This window comes from Manis javanica, chromosome 18, assembly GCF_040802235.1.
Source record: "Manis javanica isolate MJ-LG chromosome 18, MJ_LKY, whole genome shotgun sequence".
Taxonomy (NCBI): Eukaryota; Metazoa; Chordata; class Mammalia; order Pholidota; family Manidae; genus Manis; species Manis javanica.
Window position 1 is genome coordinate 14,734,033 of NC_133173.1, and position 20,752 is coordinate 14,754,784.

Consider the following 20,752-nt stretch of genomic DNA (forward strand, 5'->3'; position numbering starts at 1 on the left):
CAACACTCATTATTTGTTTGTCTTCTGGATAATAGCCATTGTAACAGGTGTGAGGTGTTATCTTATTGTGATTTTGATTTGCATTTTCCTCCTGATTAGTGATGGTGAGCATCTTTTCATGTACCTATTGGCAATCTATTTGTCTTGTTTGGAAAAATGTCTACTCAGATCTTTTCCCTATTTTTTAATCAGATTTTTTGGGTTTTTTGCTAGTAAGTTGTATGAGTTCTTTACGTATTTTGGATATTAATCCCTTATCCGATACATGATTTGCAAATTTTTTTCCATTCAATAGGTTTTATTTTCGTTTTGTTGGCTTCCTTTGCTGTGCAGAAGATTTTTAGTTTGATGTAGTTCCACTCATTTTTTTTTTTGCTTTTCTTGCTTTTGCTTTTGGTGTCAAATCCAAAAAATCATTACCAAGACCAATGTCAAGGACCCTACTGCCTATATTTTCTTCTAACAGTTTATGGTGTTTCAGGCCTTACAATCAAGTGTTTAATCCACTTTGAGTTAATTTTTGTGCATAGTGTAAGATAGGGGTTCTGTTTCATTCTTGTGCACATTGCTGTTCAGTTTCCACACCATTAAGATGCTGTCCTTTCCCCATTGCATATTCTTGGCCTCTTTGTCACAAATTAATTGATAGTATATGCATGGGTTCTCTATTCCACTGATCTATGTGTCTGTTTCTATGTCACTGCCATACAGTTTTGATTACTATAGCTTTATAATATGGGTTTAAATCAGGGATTGTGATGTCTCCAGCTTTGACCTTCTTCCTCAAGATTGCCTTTTCTATTCTGGGTCTTCTGTGGCCCCATACAAATTTTATAATTGTTTGTTCTAGTTCTATGAAAAGTGCCATTGGAATTTTGATAGGGAGTGCATGGCATCTGTATATTGTTTTGGGCAGTATAGACATTTAACAATATTAATAATTCCAATCCAGGAGCATGGGATATCTTTCTACCTATTTGTATCTTCTTTAATGTTCAGTGTACAGGTCTTTCACCTCCTTGGTTAAATTTATTCCTAGGTATTTTATTCTTTTTTATGCAATTGTAAATGGGATTGCATTCTTAATTTCTCTTCCTGGTAGCTTGTTACTAGTGTATAGAAATGTAACATATTTCTGTATATTGATTTACTGAAGTTTTATTTATTAGTTCTAATAGTTTTTTGTGGAGTCTTTGGGGTTTTCACATACATAATATCATGTCATCTACATAGAATGACAGTTTTAGTTCTTCCTTTACAATCTGGATGCTTTTTATTTCCTTTTCATGCGTAATTGCTCTGGCTAGGAGGACTTCCAATGCTATTTTGAATAAAAGTAGTGAGAGTGGGCATCCTTGCTTTGTTTCTGATCTTAGAGGAAAAGCTTTCAGTTTTTACCACTGAGTATGTCCAGTTCTTATTTCAACCGTCTCAATAGTGTATAAGGTTTGCTCATTCTTACCCTGATGTTTCTGCTCTGGGGCTTGGGGAAGAGGTACCATGGGTGAGAAGAAAGAAAGAGACTGGGCTTTTTTAAGGGTAGGTAGGATTTGACTGACATGGGTGAGCTGGGGGTCAACAGGAGGATGGGCAGGTCTGCATGGTCTAGAAGAACGCCCAGAGTAGGGATTCCAAGTCCCAGCTACTGGCGTCCCTTTTCAGTTTACAAAGCTCTTTCCCATCTTGTCTAGTACTAAATTCTGCAATATAGGTAGGGTAGGGGGGCTGATACTAAGTATTAAGCAGTATAATGTCAAATCTTTGGTACTTAAAATACTTGGAACATGGTAGTACATGGTAGAAACATTAAAAAGAAGTGACCAAGTAAATAAAGAGATGGGCCAACCAAATGGTACTGTTATTCTCTCCATAGTCCCCATCCCCTCAGATTCCCCCCCTACACACACACACACACACACACACACACACACACACACACTCTCTCTCTCTAACAGTGAGAGGCATGGAAAGCACCAGTTGGGTTGTGGATGTCCCTGACTCCTGATTGAAAACCCACCCTGCTTATTTCTTATTCTTTCTCGTGGGGCTACAGGATGATGACTGGCACAGGGAGAAGGACATTCAGCCTCACTTGCCAGTGTGGTTGGGGAATGAAAGCTACATTGGGTGTGCACCTTACTAGACAGTCCTCCAGCAGAAAGGCATGACATGGAAAGGTCTGAGGGGCAGCCAAGGGGAAAGGCCAACTCAAACAGGACCAGTTGGAGGGTGACTGACTACACCCTAAAAATTTTCTGTCCTAAGAATCCCAATGAGAGGCTCAGGGAGAGAGATGGCATTTTGTAGGGGAAGAGGATGGACGAGATCAGCAACCTGGGCATGATGAGGGTGGCTAATAAGATATAGTGGTGCTTGTTCGAGAGGGGACACCTGAGACATTCCAGCCAAGGTTCCTGACTATCCTGAGCTCCCCTTGTGTCCCGAGATATCTGAGCTCTGGGTGGGGGCTGGTCTGCCAGCCTCTGCTTACAGGAACTTACAGGAGCTTGCTTAGAGCCCCAAGAGCCTGCATTAAGAAATGTGTGCTTCTTTGTGTGTTTATAACAGCTTTACTGAGATGCTATAACTCATACTACACAATTCAACCATTTAATGTATACAATTCAATTACCTTTGCCGCAATCTAGATATTTTCATTATACCAAAAAGAAACTGTACCCTTTAGCTACCAACCCCCAATTCCTTCCCTCCACCTCTTCCTCAGGAGAAATATCTATTCAGATCCTTTATAATTGAATTATGTATCATTTTATTATTGAGTTGTAATCGTCCTTTATATACTCTAGATATAAATCTCATCAGATATATGATTTGAAAATATTCTCTCCCATTCTGTGGGTTTTTAAAAATTTTCTTGATACTTCAGGATACCTCAGGACACAGGGGGAGCTACATTTGAAGCATGTAAGTTTTTAATTTTAATGAAGCCCAATTTATTTATTTTTGTTTTGTTGCTTGTACATTTCCTGTCAAATATAAGAAATCATTGCCAAATCTAAGGTCATAAAGATTTTTTCCTACACTTTCTTCTAAGAATTTAATACATTTTGCTTTTCAGGTCTTTGGTCCATTTTGAGTTAATTTTCATATATGCTGTGAGGTAGGTGTCCAACTTGACTCTTCTGTATTTGGCTAGAATGTCACAAGAACATTTGTTGAAGATTGTTCTTTCTCCACTGAATGCTCTTGGCAATCTTGTCAACAGTCAGTTTACAGTAATTGCGAGGGTTTATTTCTCAATTATATTCCCTTGTTCTTTATGTCTGTCTTTATTGCAATACCATACTCTTGCTTACTGTAACTCTGTGTAGTAAGTTTTGAAATTGGGAAGTATGAGCCCTCCTCCTTTGTTTCTCTTTTTTAAAGATTGTTTTTATTATGCAAGGCCCTTTGCAATTCATTTGAATTTAAGGATCAGCTTGGTCCTTTTGTGCAAACAAGACAGGTAGAATTTTGATAATGATTGCTTTGGAATCTGTAGATCAATTTGTAGAGTACTGCCATCTTAACAATATTAAGTCTTCCCATTGATGAACATGGAATATCTCGATTGAGATCTTTTTAAATTCCTTTTAACAATGTTGTGGAGCTTACAGAGTATAAGTTTTACACTTATTTTGGTAATTTTTACTCAAGTATTTTATCCCTTTTGATGCTATTGTAAATGGAATTATTTTCTTAATTTCATTCTCCATTTATCACTACTGTATAGAAATACAAATGATTTTAGTTTATTGACTTTATATCTTGTAACATTATTGAATTTATTAGTTTAAAAGTTTTTTAGTGGATTCCTTAGAACTTTCCATATTCAAGATCATGTAATTTGCAATGTTTAACTTTCTCACTTCCAATCTGGATGCCTTTTATTTCATTTTCTTGCCTAAATGAAATGCCTGGCTAGACCCTCCAGTACAATGTTGAATAAAAATGGATAAAATAGATATTGTGTTTCATTCCTTAAGAGGAGATCACTTAATCTTTCACCATTAAGTATTATATTAGCTGTGGGTTTTTTGTAGATGCCCTTTATCATGCTGAGGAAGTTCTTCTAATCATGATTTGTTAAGTGTTCTTATTATGAAAGGGTCTTGGATTTTGTCAAAGATTTTTCTGCAGCTATTGAGATGATCATGGTGTTTTAAAATTTTATTTTTATATAATGGATTACATTAATTGATATTTAGATGATAAACCAACCTTGCATTCCTGGAATACATCCCACTTGGTCATGGTATATTATCCTTTTTATATGTTGTTAGATTCAATTTGTTTATATTTCATTGAAGTTTTTATGTCAATGTTTATAAAAGATACTGGTTTGTGGTATTCTTTTCTTGAGATGTCTTTATCTGTTTTTAGTATCAGGGTAATAGTGGCCTCATAGAATGAACTGGGAAGTGTTTCTTCCTCTTCTATTTTTTGGAAGAATTTGTGAAGGATTGGCATTAATTCTCCTTAAATATTTGGTAGAATTTCTAAGTGAAGCTTTTTTGTCCTGGGATTTTCTCTGTGGGAAAATTTTTGATTAGTAATTCAATCTCTTTACTTGTTATAGGCCTACCCAGGTTTTCCATTTCCTCTTTATTCATCAGTTTCAGTAGCTGCACTTTTCTAGGAGTTGTCCAATTCATGTTAGCTATCAAACTGACTGGCATACAGCTCACTGGCACATAATTATTTATATGATTCTGTTACAATCTTTTTTATTTCTGAAAGTTTGTAGTAATGTCCTCTCTTTCATTTCTGATTTTACTAATTTTAGTATTCTCTCATTTTTTGGGGGTCAATCTAACTAAATTGTTTTAGTTCTCTTCATATAATCAACTTCCAGTTTCACTGATTTTTCTGTTGTTTTTCTCTTTTCTATTTCAAATTTCCCCCTAAGATATGAATTTCCCCATATGGACTGTTTTAGCTGCATTTCCTAAGTTTTAGCATGTTGTATCTTCATGTTCATTTATCTGCAAGTATTTTATAAATTCTCTGTGATTTCTCTTTGACCCACTGGTTATTTAGGAAGTGATTTTTTTTGTTGTTAATTTCCACATACCTGTGAGTTTATAAAATTTCTGTTTTTTATTTCTAACTTTACTCAATTATGATAAATACATACTTTGCATTATTTTAGTCCTTTTACATTTCTTGAGGTCTATTTAATGGCCTAAATTATGGTTTGCCCTTGAGAAAGCTTCACATGTACATGAAGAAGAATGTATATCCTGCTGCTGTTGGCTGGAGTGGCCTATAGACATGTTAGGTCTAGGAGGATCATAGTGTTACTCAACTCTTACATTTCCTTGTTGATCTTCTTTCTAGTTTTAAAATTTGTTATTGAAAGCTGAGTATTAGTCTCTATTATTGTTGAACTATTTCTCTCTCCATTCTGTGTATTGTAGGACTCTGTTATTAGGTGCCTATATATTTGTAATTGTTACATCTTTGATGGATTGTCCTTCTATCATTATAAAATGATACTCATTTTTATCTCTAGCAACATTTTCATTTCAAAATCTATTTTCTCTGATATTTGTATAGGCACTCCTGCTTTTTTAATTTTATTTCTGTTTGCATGCTATGTCTTTTTTCCATCCTTTTACTTTCAATGTCTTTGTAAATAAATATTCACCTTTAAGGAGAAAAGAATTGTCCTTCTCTAGGACAAACTGCTCCTATCTGAGGACTATTCATTCCTATAAGAAAGCCACCCAGCACTGGCTTTCCTTAGTCTCCAAGGGGGAAGGGACTGTTCTGGGAGGCTGCCACTAAGCACATTTGAAGCTCCTTTCTGAACTATCCCTAGAGATTCTACACGTTGGGGATCCTTCATTGTCCACCCTCATTGCAGAGCCATTCCTCCTTGGTCTGACGTTTCTTCTGTAAGCTGCATAAAACATATTTTTCCTGCACTTCTAATAGACCACTGTGATCTCAGTTGTCTTTGTTTTTCTTCCTCAGGCTGAATTTCAACTTTTCCATTTATTTTTCCTTTCCTGTGTAATTGTGACATAAAAATCAAATGTGAAAATCAAGTGCTCAAATGCTCTTTATATTTTATTACTCAGAAAAGTCAGGAGGAAAGAAGGACTTCTTAATGGGTCCTGGGACCTACATGCAAAGCTATCTCAACCGAAGAATTCTATTATCTATGAAACTGGTATCTGCGAATTCTCTTGTCCTCTGTAATGACCCAAGGAAGGGATGTTCAAATGATCAAAGGGTTAAGAAGTATGGAGGCAAAGAAGAAAACAGAATTTTAAAATTCAAGACAACACTCTGAAATGCTTTTTTGATTCCCTATCTGGAATGTTAACTAATTTAGACAAATAAGCAAAGGCTTCAAAACTTTACTAGCTAATTTAAATACTCATGAAGTTCTGGAATTTGAGTAGTGTCAGAAAAAATTTGAGGAATTCAATTAAATTTTGCCTCACCATTCACATCCTATTGATAAGGAATTAAAAGACCACTGGTGCCATTCACTGTTTTTTCCCCCTTAGGTATTTTTTCTTTATTTCACATGGTTTGTGCGGTGTCTCTTGTCCCAGACCTGTGGTCATATGTCTGGGTATCTGGAGAGTAGTAGCCTAAGCCTCAGAGAGGGAAGCCCCATCCCAGAGATTCCCCGGACTATCCCTGTTGACCTGCAGGCACCTGCAACCCCGGGCTTTGCCCTCCCCACCTGTGAGCGTCAGGACCTGAGTCGGTCCCACGAGGCAGACAGAAGCAAGGGCAGCCTCTTCCAGCCTCCCCCGTCCAGGGCTCAGGGGCAGAGGAGTGACAATATCATAATATTGTAGAGGAAAGCAGGAAAGAGAAGCTTCAACTTTTGGACTAGCTAGAAATGGAATAAACAATAGTCTATTTCTAGATTTTGTCTGTTCCTAAAGATCTGTATAGTCTAGGTTTCATTCTTAAGTCATGATCACACACACACACACACAGAAGTGCTTTCCTAAAAACATGATGGATCCTATTCCCTTTTAACCCAAAATAAGGCAAACCTGATTAAGAGAATTGAACAAAGAAGACAAATTTAAAATCTAAATATACTTCTTTGCAGATGGCTATTCAATTCAATTTCCAGTAAGATGTTGAATATTATTTTTTGAATCCCCTAATTCAATGTAAAGTATAGTCTGTACTGCCTGGGAAGAAGTTCAAATCACAGATACTATAGGGAAATACCTAATAGCTTGGAATGGCCTTTGCAAGTGGCCAAAAGCTCTAAAAGACTGCAAAAATATTAACTCTGGTGAAGCATGAGCTGTGTGTTCCAGAATGAGCCTGTCACCCTGACATATCCTGTCTCCTTGCTCCAGGACTATCTGATATCGGGTCTTAAGTAGCTGGCACACAGGGTTCCTTCTTAGATGTCATATGATGGTGGGGCCTCTTCCCTGCAGACTGTGGTCAGCAAGGTGAAGGCTGCTGGCCACGGTTAGTACAGCTGATCCGATCTGTGATTTCTGCCTCTCCTGCCAATGTCAGGGCAGGGTTTGCTGATGTGTTTGCATTGGTGTGCAAGATGCTGGAGAGAGGCCATCTGCCCCACGTGTCAGGTTCCAGATTCCATAGGGTTATGGCAGGTTTGGGAGAAGGATCCTCAGAGCTAGTGGCAGGATTAGAATAAAGAGGTGCTAATGGTGTGCAGGTGGGAAGGTAAAGGAAACTGTAAGGAGCTCAATGGAAACAAGAGGGTTGAAGAAAATTAAAAGGAGATCAGGGGAAATAAAGAAAAATACAAGGGAAAAAGACAAATATCTCTGTTGTTTTAAAGGTCAAAGAGTAATGATATAGAAAGGCTCTTTCACCTTGCCAGATTCAACAGTGAGCAGCATTTTGGCTTCTTTAATAAAATTTACACCATTGGGTTCTTGGGCTCTTCTCCCAGGCTCCAGGCTCTGTCTCCCGATCACGTCCCCCCCACCTGAAGCAGCCATTTATTCTCTAGACCTCACACATTTCCAAACCCCACCTCCCTTACCCACGTTCAGTGTTTACTTATGGATTAAACCTCTTTTTGATGATCTAGCACTCATTTTCTAAGGTCAGTCTCTTCACTTTTCTTCACTTACTAGCCTGAGTCCATATCACTGTATGTTCTTAAGAAAGACTCATGACAACTAGATCATGAGATGCAATAATTCAAGTTTTGTTGTCCAAATATGTGTTTGTATCCATAAATATGTAATATATATACAATGTGTATGTTTACATATGTGTTTATATATATACATATGTAAATAAAACTAGGATTCATAAAAGTTTTAAAATCAGATCACACATTTCTTTAGCCAAACAATACTCCTTGATGAGTATTCATTTTCATGTGTCCAATTTATGAAACAGTACAGGCAGACCTTAGAGATACTACAGGTTCAGTTTCAGACTGTGACAATAAAGCGAACATCATAATAAAGCAGCCAAATGGATTTTTTGGTTTCCCGTGCATATAAAAGTTATGTTTACTCTATAGTGTAGTCTATTAAGTGTGCAATAGCACTATGTCTAAAAAGTCAATGTATATACCTCACTTAACAAACACTTTATTGCTAAAAAATGCTATCCAGCACCTGAGTTTCAGGGACTCATAATTGCTCATCTCAGATCACCAAAAGAAATATTACAGTAATGAAAAAGTTCGAAATATTCTGAGAATTACCAAAATGTGACACAGAGACAGGAAGTGAGCAAATGCTATTAGAAAAATGGTGATGACAGACTTACTCAATGCAGCAAGGTTGCCACAAACCTTCAATTTGTAACAAACACAGTATCTGGGAAGCACCAATAGCATGAGGCACAATAAAACAAGGTAAGTCTGTACAAAGTCAGATGACTCAAAATAAACAAGTAAACAACCCAACAAACAATACTAGACTATAGTAGGCATGCAGGCACCTCTTTTTAGGCTCTGAGGCCTAAAAAGGTGAGGCCTTATCCTTTTAACAATTTTATTTGCTCCTCTGCTCCTAAGCATTCTAGTCATTCTTTAAGTCTGAGCCACATGATTTTACAGAGTTGGAAAGAGAATGGACGAGGGTGGCCTAGAAAGGAAAGCGGTGGGGAGGAGAAACCTGGCATTTATCAAATTACATGAGCACAAAACCTTGATTGTCTTTCTCACCTCTAAATACCTTGGTACCTTCCACCAAGCCTCGTGAATGGGAAGGTGCTCCATAAATACATGTTGAATAAATGGAAGTACTGACATTGATTGCACTGTGTTGTTCAAGGCCTGCTCAATGCTTTTAAAAAGAGTATTGAGCAACTGGGCAATAAAAAGGAACTCAGAATAACAATGTGCCCTCGATCGTATAATAAGAGCATGCATCCCCTGAGGTTGTGCCTTCAGGACTTGGGTTCATGCTGGGGCTGTGGTCCCAACACCTCAGTGGGCAAAACAAGGGTAAGTACGGCTGGCAATAATCTATGGCTCATGGGCCAAATTCAGCCTGCAGATGGTTTCTGTACACCCAGCAGCCAAGAATGGCCTTTACATTTCCAAAAGGGTTATAAACAATGTAAGGCAAAATAGACATTAGATACTCTATGTGGCTTTTGAAGCCAAAAATATATACTGTCTAGTCCTTTACAGAAGAAGTTTGCTGACCCTTGTTCTAAGAAGATACTAAGAGTGTGCTTCTGAAGCTACATTTAATCTAATGCGTGTTTGCTTTGAACTTGCGCTCAGCCATGGCCAGACTGCGGGACTGTGGTCTGTCAGAATGGTCTGTCAGCATTTTGGAGCCATACACACACATTTGATGTTTTTTTTCCAAGCTTAGAGGAGCTCCATAGCACTGATTTATAGAGTTTGCACCTTTGTTAATTCATGCTTGTTTATGTGACTTTATTTAATAGATGCTTTCCTACATGATTTTCTGGTTAGAATTCTGCAGAAAGTCCCCTCCTAGAAGAGCTGCAGGAGGCAAAATCATAAAGGTGCTACATTGGCCCGCTTGGTCTAATGATCAGAGGGCTTTGTTATACAGCTCTGAATTCATCTGGAATCTAGTTGAAATACTCAAGTTGTGACTTGATTGCCTCTTTTCTGTCTTCCACAAAATCTGGGAAATTTTGGTTATTGTTTCTTTAACGATTATTTTCTGCTCCCTTCTCCCTCTCCTTGCCTTCTGTGACTCTCATTATATTTATGTCAGGATGTTTGATACTGCTCTCCAGATCACTGAGTCTCTGCCATTGTCAATAATATTTGTCCATTTTCTAGTTTCCAGAACATTTATTCTTCCATCTTTAAGTTCACTGACCTTTTTTCATCATCTCAATCCACTGTAGGACCCATCAAGTGATTTTTCAAAAATTTCAGATATTGTATTTTTCAGTCCCAAAATTGTGTTCTTTTTCAAAGGGTCTCCTTTTTTCTACTTAGACGTTCCTATGAGTTTGTGGATTATGACCTTATTTTTACTAATGCCTTTGAGCATAATTAAAATAGCTGCTTTGAAATTCTTGTCTGCTAATCCCAATATGTGTGTTATCTTGGAGTCTGTTTCCATTAATTGCCTTCTCTAGTGAGTATGGCTCACATTTTTCTTTTTCTTAGTATGTCTAAAAATTTTGGATTATATCCTGAACATTGCCAATGCTATGTTAATCTAGCAGCACTGTTCAACAGAAATAAAATGTGAGCCATGTGTGTAATTCTAATTTTCTACTATCCACATTAAAAAAGTAAAAAGAAATAGGTGAGTTAAGTTGTAATTATATATTGCATTTGATCCAAAGTCACCAAAACATAATTATATTTCAACATGTAATCAGTATTAAACATTACTAAGATATTTTATAACTGCTTTCCATACTAAATCTTTGAAACGTAGCATGTATTTTATATTTACAGCACATCTCAATTCGGACTAGCTAGTAGCTACCATATTGATCAGCCCAGCTCTAGCGTATCATTCTAGAAGAATACTGAGGGTTGGTCCAACACAGGCTACTCCATCATTATGGGAAGCAGAATCCTTGACTGACAGTTTTTGAACTTTATTCCTTGGCATTCTGCAGAAGTGCCATGGGCCTCATGTGAGATGAGGGGTAGGCTGAGTGCACGGGCTGCTCTTCCTCATCAAATGTATGTCCCAGTTGTTTTGTGTTTCCGGTATGTAGTTTCTATGCATAATTTAAAAAAATACTTTGATATTGAAAGTTTGAAAACATAGACAATTTTAATATCTTATTCTTGAATGGATCCCTAAGATTCTTCTTGTTCAATCATACCCTGAGCCCAGGCTGAGCTCTCCTCTTCTAGATTCACTTGCCCTACTATCTAATCATGTCACAACAGCCAGGCTGGTCATGCTTACAGAAGAGACTGGCTTGTCCAATCTTGAGTCTTCACAGCAGCGTACTCCACATGTGTGTGACTGATCGATCAACTGCTGGGTTTATGGGGTGGCTGCCCATATCCGAAGGCTCAAGAAGACTTTCCAAAGTGAGCTATTCCTAGTAGCTTTCAGATTAGGGTAAAATTTCATTCTTAATTTACCAAGAACCACACAAAATCAATGACACACATCTCACCTTCTTGCTTTTCCTCTCACACATTTTATCCATTTGACAAAGCAAAGTTGGGGATTGGCACAAAACCCAAATGCTTTGCACCAGGAAAGTAGCACGAGTTGAGCTTAAGAACCAAAAAACTGCCACGTCAAAAGGCTAGCCTCTTTACAAAAAGTAAAGGTGCCTTAACCCAATGCACAGAACTACAAAACAAAACCATGTACCTCAACCCAGAGCAGAATGGGAGGCCAGTGGTAATATCACACAATATAACAGCGACCGTACTATGCAAAGTCCTGCTAAAATGACTGGAAATAAGAAGGCTTCACTGATTAAAACATTTCACACAATTCATCTCAGTTCACAGCCTAAGAGCATCCACTTCAGAGCACACAAGTAACATGGCTGTGAAAGCTGGGGTTGGGAACAGAAGTTCAGATGGATTCCAAACAATAAACACCAAGATCTGCAGTCTCTGGTGTTACCATCAGCCACTGGAACAAGCCAACCGTGAGCACTACCCCGTATGCAGTGACGCACGGAACTCACACTCTGACACTGATGCCCTTTTTCTCCAAGACAACGTAACACGGGGGAGCTGATGTGTACCAGCTGAAGTGTGGTGATGGCTGTTTATCTCTGTGAGATGCTCTTAAGGGCCTCCTGTAAGATGCTTTCCAGCATTTCTATCCGAGTGCTGACTTAGTAGCCACAAATGCAGTATTTTGAGCAAGCAGAAATCACTCAGCAACGATGGAACGTGGCCTAGCGCAGCACTGTGGTGTTTAGTGGGTATCACTGCCCCCCCATCCCCCACTCACGAGCGTTGTTACCGTGACCCTGGAGGATCTGAGCTGAGAACACAGCTCCTTACCGGGACTGGCATGGGTGTGAATTGCATCTTCGGACCTGGGGCTCCGGACGGCTTGCTTGAGGGCAGTCACTGTCATTCACCAGAGTTGTGGTCTTGTTAACAATCCGCGTGCAGGACACAATGGTTCTGCGTTCCCCTGGAAACCAAACCACGGGGGCTGAGAGGCTGTGGCTGCCTGTGCCTGGAAAGGCCATTCATTCACGCTTATGGAGGAGCAGTCAGGAGCCTCCTTTGACCAGTCTGTCATTTAAGTGACTGTTGTAACGCCTTTTTTGTTGTCAGAGAAGTGACTGTTGTAATGCCTTACTGGTGGTTAGAGAACCATAATCTTAGGGATGAAGGTGTTTTAGGACATGGCAGGGGCAGGACACAGATTCTAGAACAGGATCAGAGAGAAGTAACACCTCAGACCAGCTGTGCCTTGGACAGCTTGGGATTCACTGAGACAAAGTTCTGATTTGGGTCTCCAGTTTCCAACATAGATTGCCAGTCTCTTTATCTGCTCATTCTGTGCCAAAGGCCTGTGGAGATATGGTCTCAATTAAATACCTGTACATCAGCCCTTATCAGAGATCACAGCTGCCTGGGACATAATTCCTCCTTGCTGGAGAGAAGCAAGAAGCAGGAAGGCTGATCTGAAGGGCACACCAGCCTGCATTCTGCAGACAGCCCATCTGGGGCTAATCAGAGAATTTGTCTAGCCAGCCAACTACTGCTTGTGCCTAAGTACCACCTGCTTTTGGGGAGCTTTGCTCAGCTGGAGGTAGCCATTCTGTCGTGTGCTCCCACAGCACCCTGCACATTGCTTGGCCACAACTTTGTCAGGGGGGTGAGTGACTGCGAGCTAGGAGGGTGGCCTCTGGGGCCAGGCTGTCTGGGTTCAACTTGGCTGGAGCACTAGCATAGCAAACACATCCGCAGTTAGCTATCGTGCTTCTATGCCTCAGTTGCCTTGACGGGGTGATTCATTTAAGCTCCCTGCACTTTAGGGTACCTTCAGGAATAGTTAAAGTGAACTGATACATATCAAGTGCTTAGAACAGAGCCTGGAAGGGCTAACACGTCATACTAGCTATATTCCTGCTATTGTTATTATTCGGGAAGTGAGGCAATAAAAGTTTAATAGGATGTCAGGCACAACTATTTGGATCCCAGACTCCTTGCTCAGTCTGTCTCCCGGGGAATTTGTCCTGTAGGAACGACTCAACATTATGGAATCCTGAACTGCACCGTTGGCTCTGACTGCCCACAACTGCAGCCTTGGGTGAATGGAGAAAGTGTGGTGCCACCTCAAGCCAGCACATGATTTGGGCTGCAGGTCTGACAATTGTGTCAGGGAGTTGGGAGGCACTGATGTCCTGACAGGATGCCCACGGGCCCGCAGTGACAGCAGTAAAACAGCCCTGCCCCAGCCCCCAGCAAGGGGAGCCTGCAAACTCCTCCATCTGGGCCATGCTTAGTTGGCCGCAAGCTGCCCAAGAGGGAAAGTGGAGGGATCAGGGATACGGGCACCGGCTGGATTTGGAGACTGGAGGGCCACAAGCACAGATGGCAGCTGAGGGAGAGGGGGTTCTCGGGGTGAGGGGTGGAGGGGGAGGATGCAGGGCTGACGGGAATCCTGAGTCTATGCCACCCACCACGGGGCTGCCTGAGGAAAAGGCTGAGGACAGACGGTAGGGTGGTTAGCCCAGGCGTGCAGGAGGGAGGGCTTCGCGCTGACCCTGGCTGGGTGACGTACCCAGTCATGCCGTGGCAATAATTCTTCTCCCTTAGAAGTGGGATAGTCATTTAAATGGTATACAGTCCTCTACATACTGGGTGACAACTGTCATCTCAGCCGTCACTAGCCACATGGGACTGGGACTTAGCGGGGCCAAGCCCCGGTCCCATCCTGCCATCTCACTCTTTGAATTGGTGTTCCAGAGTTCTGGCTGACTTCCTGTCCTTACTCTGTGCCCATCAAGGTCCACCCACCCTGTGTCCTAGCTGCCATGACCCCACTGTGCGTCCCATGAGGGTGACAAAGTCCGCGTACTAAGGGGCTGCTGTCTAAGAGTTCCAAATGGCTTCTGATTTCTCCTCTCAAACACCACAGAAATAAATACACTGCCTTTGGTTCATACTGATTTTTGTACTGTGACAGTCTCCTCCCTGCAGTGGGTGGGAGGCCCAATCGCACTATTTCAGGGGAGAGGAAATTCAGATATAGAGTAGGTAAGTCGTTTGCTAAAATATGGCAGCAAATCAGGAAGCCAGGACTAATGTTTTAGGCTTGTTTTATATTGTATCCTGAGGTGGGGCTACTGCAGCAAAGAGGAAAGGGTACTGAGTCAGGGGCAAGAAACATCTTCTGGGGCCCTTCCACCAAATGGCAGATGAAGCTTTATTCTCCTCCAGACCAGGGTCACCTGTCACCCCTGTGAACAGCTGTACATCAGCCCAACCTCCACTCAGCTCAGAGTCTGAGGGCCCTGTGCCATAGGCAAAGCAGCCAGTGGGCACAGCTCCAATGTGTAGGAAATTGGAAGACTTTGCCTAAGTGTTTTGCAGAGAGATTTGCAGTGGGACGTGGTTACGCTCCTGTGCAAGCAAATACAGGTTATGTGACTGGCCTTTCCCTGCTCTGTGCACTGGCTGCAGAGTGCCCTGAATTTACTCCACCCTTCAGCAAAACCCCATGCCCCCCCAAGCCCACGACCCCGGCACTCACCTCCGCCACACTGCACGCTGCACCCTTCCCAGCCGCTGTGGGTCCAGATGAACAGAGAGTCCTGGGGCTTTTCGGGCTCACTTTGATTTTCAGCAGTGTAGTTTACAGGAACGGTGTATTCATAATGAATTCCATAATTTTGGTCATGAAATAACAACACCTGGATCAGCAGCAAAATAAAAGGCCATTTTGAAATTGAGCAAAACCTACCCATTTATTGAACCTGCCAGCCAAGCCATGCTTCAGCTCTCTCCCTACCATGGGTTTCCAAACAGATTTAATCTAGGCGCACTCCTTCATTTCAGTCTCACATTCCTCAGATACTCAACGCGGGGGTGAGAGCACATGTAAGCCATCCGCAGGAGTCGGCTCTTTCCCACTGGAGGGAGGGCTGGTTTAGACGAGGAATTTGGGGATGAGCAAGATTGTGGGCTCTAATTGCACTTTTCATGGAGAAAAGGACCCATTCCCACATGCTCACCCACAAAGCTGCCCTTGCAGGCAAGGACATAAACATATAGCTTTTACCTGAATATGCATCTGAACAAGCAGGAATACTTTACTTTGAAAATGAACATCATGCTTCACTCCCCGGGCACCAGGCATTGCTATGTGCAAGGCAAGGTCCAGGGCAAACACAGCCCACCACAGGGGAGCCCAAGGGGCTTCTGGGTAGAAGCCTAAGGAGGTGTGAGCCTTCCTGTGGCCACGGGTGCTAGGAGAATGACAATGCCCCCCATGGTGGCAGAGACCTGGCTCAGGGCTTAATGCTGGGGGAGAGGGGTGAGGGGCCATCCTGTAGATTGGGGACCCTCAGGTCTGAAATCCTGGTGAGTAAGCGATGGCTGGGTCTGCACTTTGTTTGGTAATGCACGTGATGAGCCCTGTAAGTCTAGAGGTACTCGACCAGGTTTATTTCTCTACACATAACAGTGCAGAACATGTCCTTATGTGGGAGCTTAAAGTGGCCAAACTATGGGTGATGTGTCTTCAGGCCAAGCTTGGAACCAGTGGGTGCTCCTGGGTCTAAGCAGCTAGCACATATTCTTCCAGGCCAGTTGGAGCTAAAGGCAGAGTGTGTTCTACCTGACTTGCTTGGGGAAAGCCAGGTGGCAGGGGGCCAGACAATGGGGGCGATCTTCCTTCCAAGCATCTCCCAGCCCTCTAGGGCTGGAGGGGTGGGGTGGGGGTGGGGTGCTCCAGGCAGCCCAAACTGCATAAACATCCACTTCTCTAAGAAACAGACTTGCAGTAATGCATTTGGAAAAATGCCTGCAGTTTAAAAAAAAAAAACTCTCTCAAAGAACTTTATTATCTCAGTATGGGAATAAGACTGGTGAATCGAGAATCCATATGAAATCAATTTCATGCACTTTTGCAGCCACATATAATTTGTGTATGTGAGTGTTTAATAGGTTTCAAATGCAGGTCCCGTGACTCTGTGGTGCTCCTGACCCTGTAAGCAATGTGCGTCCCCTGGTTTGGGGACAATGGACTTTGATTTAGAGGCGGGGGCAGTAGGGGCACCTCTCATTTCTAGGTAACAATCATATTTCATGAAAGAAAAGTGACCGATACTAAAGAGGGCTGGAAATTCACCTGAGGTGGTTGTTGCCTACTCTGAGTGTTGCTTACCAGTGTTTGAATGAATTTAGGCTGTGCATTTGCTGTAGTGGGCTGATGATTGACTCATTGTTTATGAAAGCTTTTGGGAAAGAAGGGAAATATACCTATTTTGGTGTTGGCCTGAGAAAGCAAATTCATAAGCTGATATTGTGTACAGGCTTTAGCTTGTCTTTTGCTTCCTTCTATAGCCCCTCTGCATAACTGGAGGATTTGTTCTAATAACTTAGACTAGCAAACAATCTAATCACAGAGAAATGGCTTAGGTATAGATTCTTGGGTCCCAGAAATCAAATGTGCCAGGATATATCTGCAATGGATTGAGGGGGCCGAGTGCAACATTGACAGATTTCTGGACAGTTTATGCTGTGCCTGGAAACCGGTTTACTTTCATGAGAAACTGCAGTGTGGTAGGGTCATCCGGTGATAACCACTGGGCGCTGGTGGTCACAGGCAGAGTTGGTCTCCTCAGGAGATTCCCTGGGAGGTAGCCAGGGAGTGCTTTGGGTGTCCCCTAACCTTGAACAGCTGCAGGTTGCCAGAGACCACAAATTAATGGAGGAAAAGAACTTCCAAGCAGAAACTTTGGCAAGCACTGAGGACAAAATGTGCTTTGATTATGGACTTACAAGCTGCCACAAATCCCATTCTTTGGAAGGAGACATGGAATCAATAATTATGAGCTATCAGAAGTTAGCCATGAGAACTCCTGGACCCAGAGAAGGAAACAGTGGCATTCCTTTCCCTCGAGATCTTCAATATTCTTAAAAGGATGCACAGCCAGATGTTTAAGGATTTGGACGGTGTCCTGCCTGAGACAACAGATAAAACAAGGGTGTCCTGACCTGGCCTGGCGGCACAGGTTCCTGGAGACCATTCAGAGTAAACCGTCCTATAGAACCTAGATCTCCCTCCTGGTTCCCGAATGCTTGTTCCAAGCTGAGTCTGGAAAATCTGAGTAATGTTGGTTTGGAAATACAGTCAACAGTTCACTTCCAAACGGTAGTTTTCAATGTGGATACACAAACTATGGGGCGGATCTATGCCATCTGATATAAAAACACAGACTTTGAGTGGGGCTGTCTGCTTAACGGGGCCAAGTCTCCTTGGCTGCTACATGGCTAAGCATTTCCTTCCCGGAGGCAATGCCTTTTGAGAAAGAGGGGCGCTCTGCCAGTGGAAAGCCAGCACGAGGTTTTGAAAGGGGAGAATTCCGAAGCACGCAGTGAAAGGGGTCACGTAAGACCCAGAGGCAGGCTTGAGCAGCAGGTGGCCAGGTAAACCACCTGCAGCCAGGTGCATCCCCTCCCTCAGGGTCCCAGGGAAGAAGCCAACTGGGAGACCCCCCAGAGTGTCAGTCTCAAGACAAACGCCAAAGCGTAGCAAGTTACCATCAAGTGTAGCGGTATTTTGGTTGGTCCCTTGGCGGAAATCTTCTCCCACAGGCCCCTTCTAACGTAGCGGACAGTCGTGCCTGCAATCTGGAACTCTCCGGGGAGCTCTATCTTCCAGTCACTGTTGATGGATCGCTTACTGGAGTCCCTGAGAGCTAGAAAGATAATGGAACACCATGGAATCAGAGAGAGTCAGTCTGTCTTTAAGGGAATCTGGGTGTCCTGAATAGAGGGTGGGGGTCTCAGCCTCCACCTCCATGGCAGAAAGCAGGGAGGCCTGAAGTGAGGGGAGTGGCTTTCTGTGTCTTGAGAACAGAAGCCTGGCTCACAGGCAGCAAACCAGTCAAGACCCACAGGACCCTCGGAGAGCGAGCTTCAAGCGCGGGCTGCCTGTCTGGGAATCAGCTCACACAGGGACAGAGTGGGGGTGCAGGCAGGAGCGCCAGGGCATGGCAATGACCGCAGCCCAGCTGCAGCTCACCAGACTTAGAGTAGAGGGGCTTCAGCCTGATGAGTGAATTCTATTTTAATGCATCCAAGGCTACAAAATGGGTTTTGCTGCTTCTGCCAAACTTATCAATTCACTGGACTGTGACCTACCTGGGCTTTTTAAAGAGGGCAGCCCAACTCCAACATCTCTTCAGGATGTGATAGGTTAGTACGGTGGGTGCCCCTTCCAGGAACAGTTGCTAGTCTATCAGGTAGGAGAGTCTGGAACCAGATCTGCCTACAGATGTGACTGGAAGGCAGGTGCCGTGCGGTGGGGCCTGCGCCTCCCACACTCCAGCTTCACAGGCCTCAAGTTCACACTTTGTTCATTCACACCTCCACTTGGCAGGAAATGTGTAAGAGGCAAGGAATCACCATTTTGCTGATAGGCCATAATGAAAATCTGGTTTTCCATACAAGCCATGTATTTACTTTCTGGGCTCACCAGCAACCTATTTGGTCTCCTCACTTAGGTTTGGAGCTATAGATGCACGAGAAGACTCCGCAGTGTAATTGTTTTGTTTTGTTGCTTGGGAAAGGAAAAAAACTAACCAGAACTTCCGCTGGCATTCAGGAGAAGGTTGCAAATGACAATGGGTGACAGCAAGTTTTGGGTCACTCAGAAAATGAAACTCCCAGCTCACTGAGTCTAATGCCTCACTCTCTGCAAGGGCAGCTGGAGCAGCCCGAGGCCCCAAGGGTTCCCAGCCACACTGGGGACCCTGCTCAGTTCAGCCAGTGGAATCAGGTTCTCACCTGCTCCCTATTCTCTGCTTCCTCAGGCCAGAAATTAAATGCCCCCATTGAATACCGATTTTGGATAATGAAAGTTGAAACCAACAAGGGTTTTCGGTTGGCCCTGAATTCATGAGCCCCACGCTGGGTTAGGACCCGGTGGGTTCAGTCCAAGTCAGGGCACAAGCAGCTGGAGGGACACTGCACCTCCTCTTTCCTGTCTCTAGGCCATTATGGTTCCGGTGTTCGCTTCTGCCCACCAGACTCCCTTGGTGCACACAGAGGTGCACGCTCAGGGCTCCTTGCTTAGAGCAACTGCCAAAAGAAACACAGAGAGATGGGAAGAGCTGCTTTCTAGCATGGCGACTTCCAGCTGGGGGGTTCACATCCAGGGTGGTTGTGCGCTGCGAGCGGCTGAGCATAACAGGACTCCAGGAAAGGCATAGAAAAGAGAAAGCTCTACTGCTTGGAATCAAATATTGTCATTCAAGAAATTCTAAATTCTACCTGCTCTTGAAATTTCCTGGCTATGACAAGGAGGTGAGAAGAGTGGGATACTCACCATTTCTGCTCCTTTTTCTCTTCCTCGGCCACCACCTCTAAGCCACTCTTTAAGAAGTACACTCTGGTTTCACCCACTTATATACTTTTACCCACTTAATCTCCCCAACAGCTCTCTAAGGCCAGAGATGATTTTTCTCTTCCCACAGATGAGAAAATGGGGGCACAGAAAGTCACACAGTTATTAAGTTGTAGAGTGAACAGCTGATCCTAACCAGACCAAGCTCAGCACTCTTATTACCATCCTGGCAATTTTAAGTTGCACCTTCTTTAGGCTGTAGCTTCAGTCCAGAATTTTATGACAAATGCTGAAATGTGCAGATGTCATACTTGTTTCCAAAGAGAACAAATTCCAGACTCAAACACTGCAGGATCTCACGTTCTACATACTTTTGTAAACATAACTAACGTTATGGATTTCCAACACTTCCAGTGAACTAATAATCTAAAATGTATTTGGTTATGTCAGTTATTGGGGAGTCCAGGCATGTTCATCGTTCTTTCAACTTTTCTGCAGGTTTGGAAAATTGTTGCTGGCATGCGTGCATGTGAATTTGGGTTTAGGAATCAGTGCGGGCTGGCGGGAAGCAGCAGACAGAGAAAGTGAGGACCGGAGTGTTGAAAAACATCATCCCCCTGCCCGTCCCTCCCCTTTTCCTGAGGGTCTCCTAGCTGGGTGAGAAATTCACAGCTCCTGCCCTCAGAGAGCTTGTTTGGAAGGGAGATGGATGAGAAAACAAGATAAACACAAGACAATTTTGTAAGCTCTTTGACAGTGAGTCTGGGGCCCATGTCTATGTGTGCATCAGCAGGGAC

General features: G+C 42.8%; 1 protein-coding gene across 6 annotated transcripts in view; it reads right to left on the reverse strand.

Annotated features, from left to right (window-relative positions):
- Positions 1 to 20,752, reverse strand: part of ADAMTS17 (ADAM metallopeptidase with thrombospondin type 1 motif 17) — a 313,719-nt gene that overhangs the window by 59,643 nt on the left and 233,324 nt on the right. For all 6 annotated transcript variants that reach the window (XM_037000598.2, XM_073227012.1, XM_037000599.2 and 3 more), the window contains 3 exons: positions 18,149 to 18,306; positions 15,135 to 15,294; positions 12,425 to 12,560 (listed from right to left, as the gene is read on the reverse strand). In XM_037000598.2, coding sequence (XP_036856493.2) covers positions 12,425 to 12,560; positions 15,135 to 15,294; positions 18,149 to 18,306 — 454 coding nt within the window. The remainder of the gene's footprint in view (positions 1 to 12,424; positions 12,561 to 15,134; positions 15,295 to 18,148; positions 18,307 to 20,752) is intronic.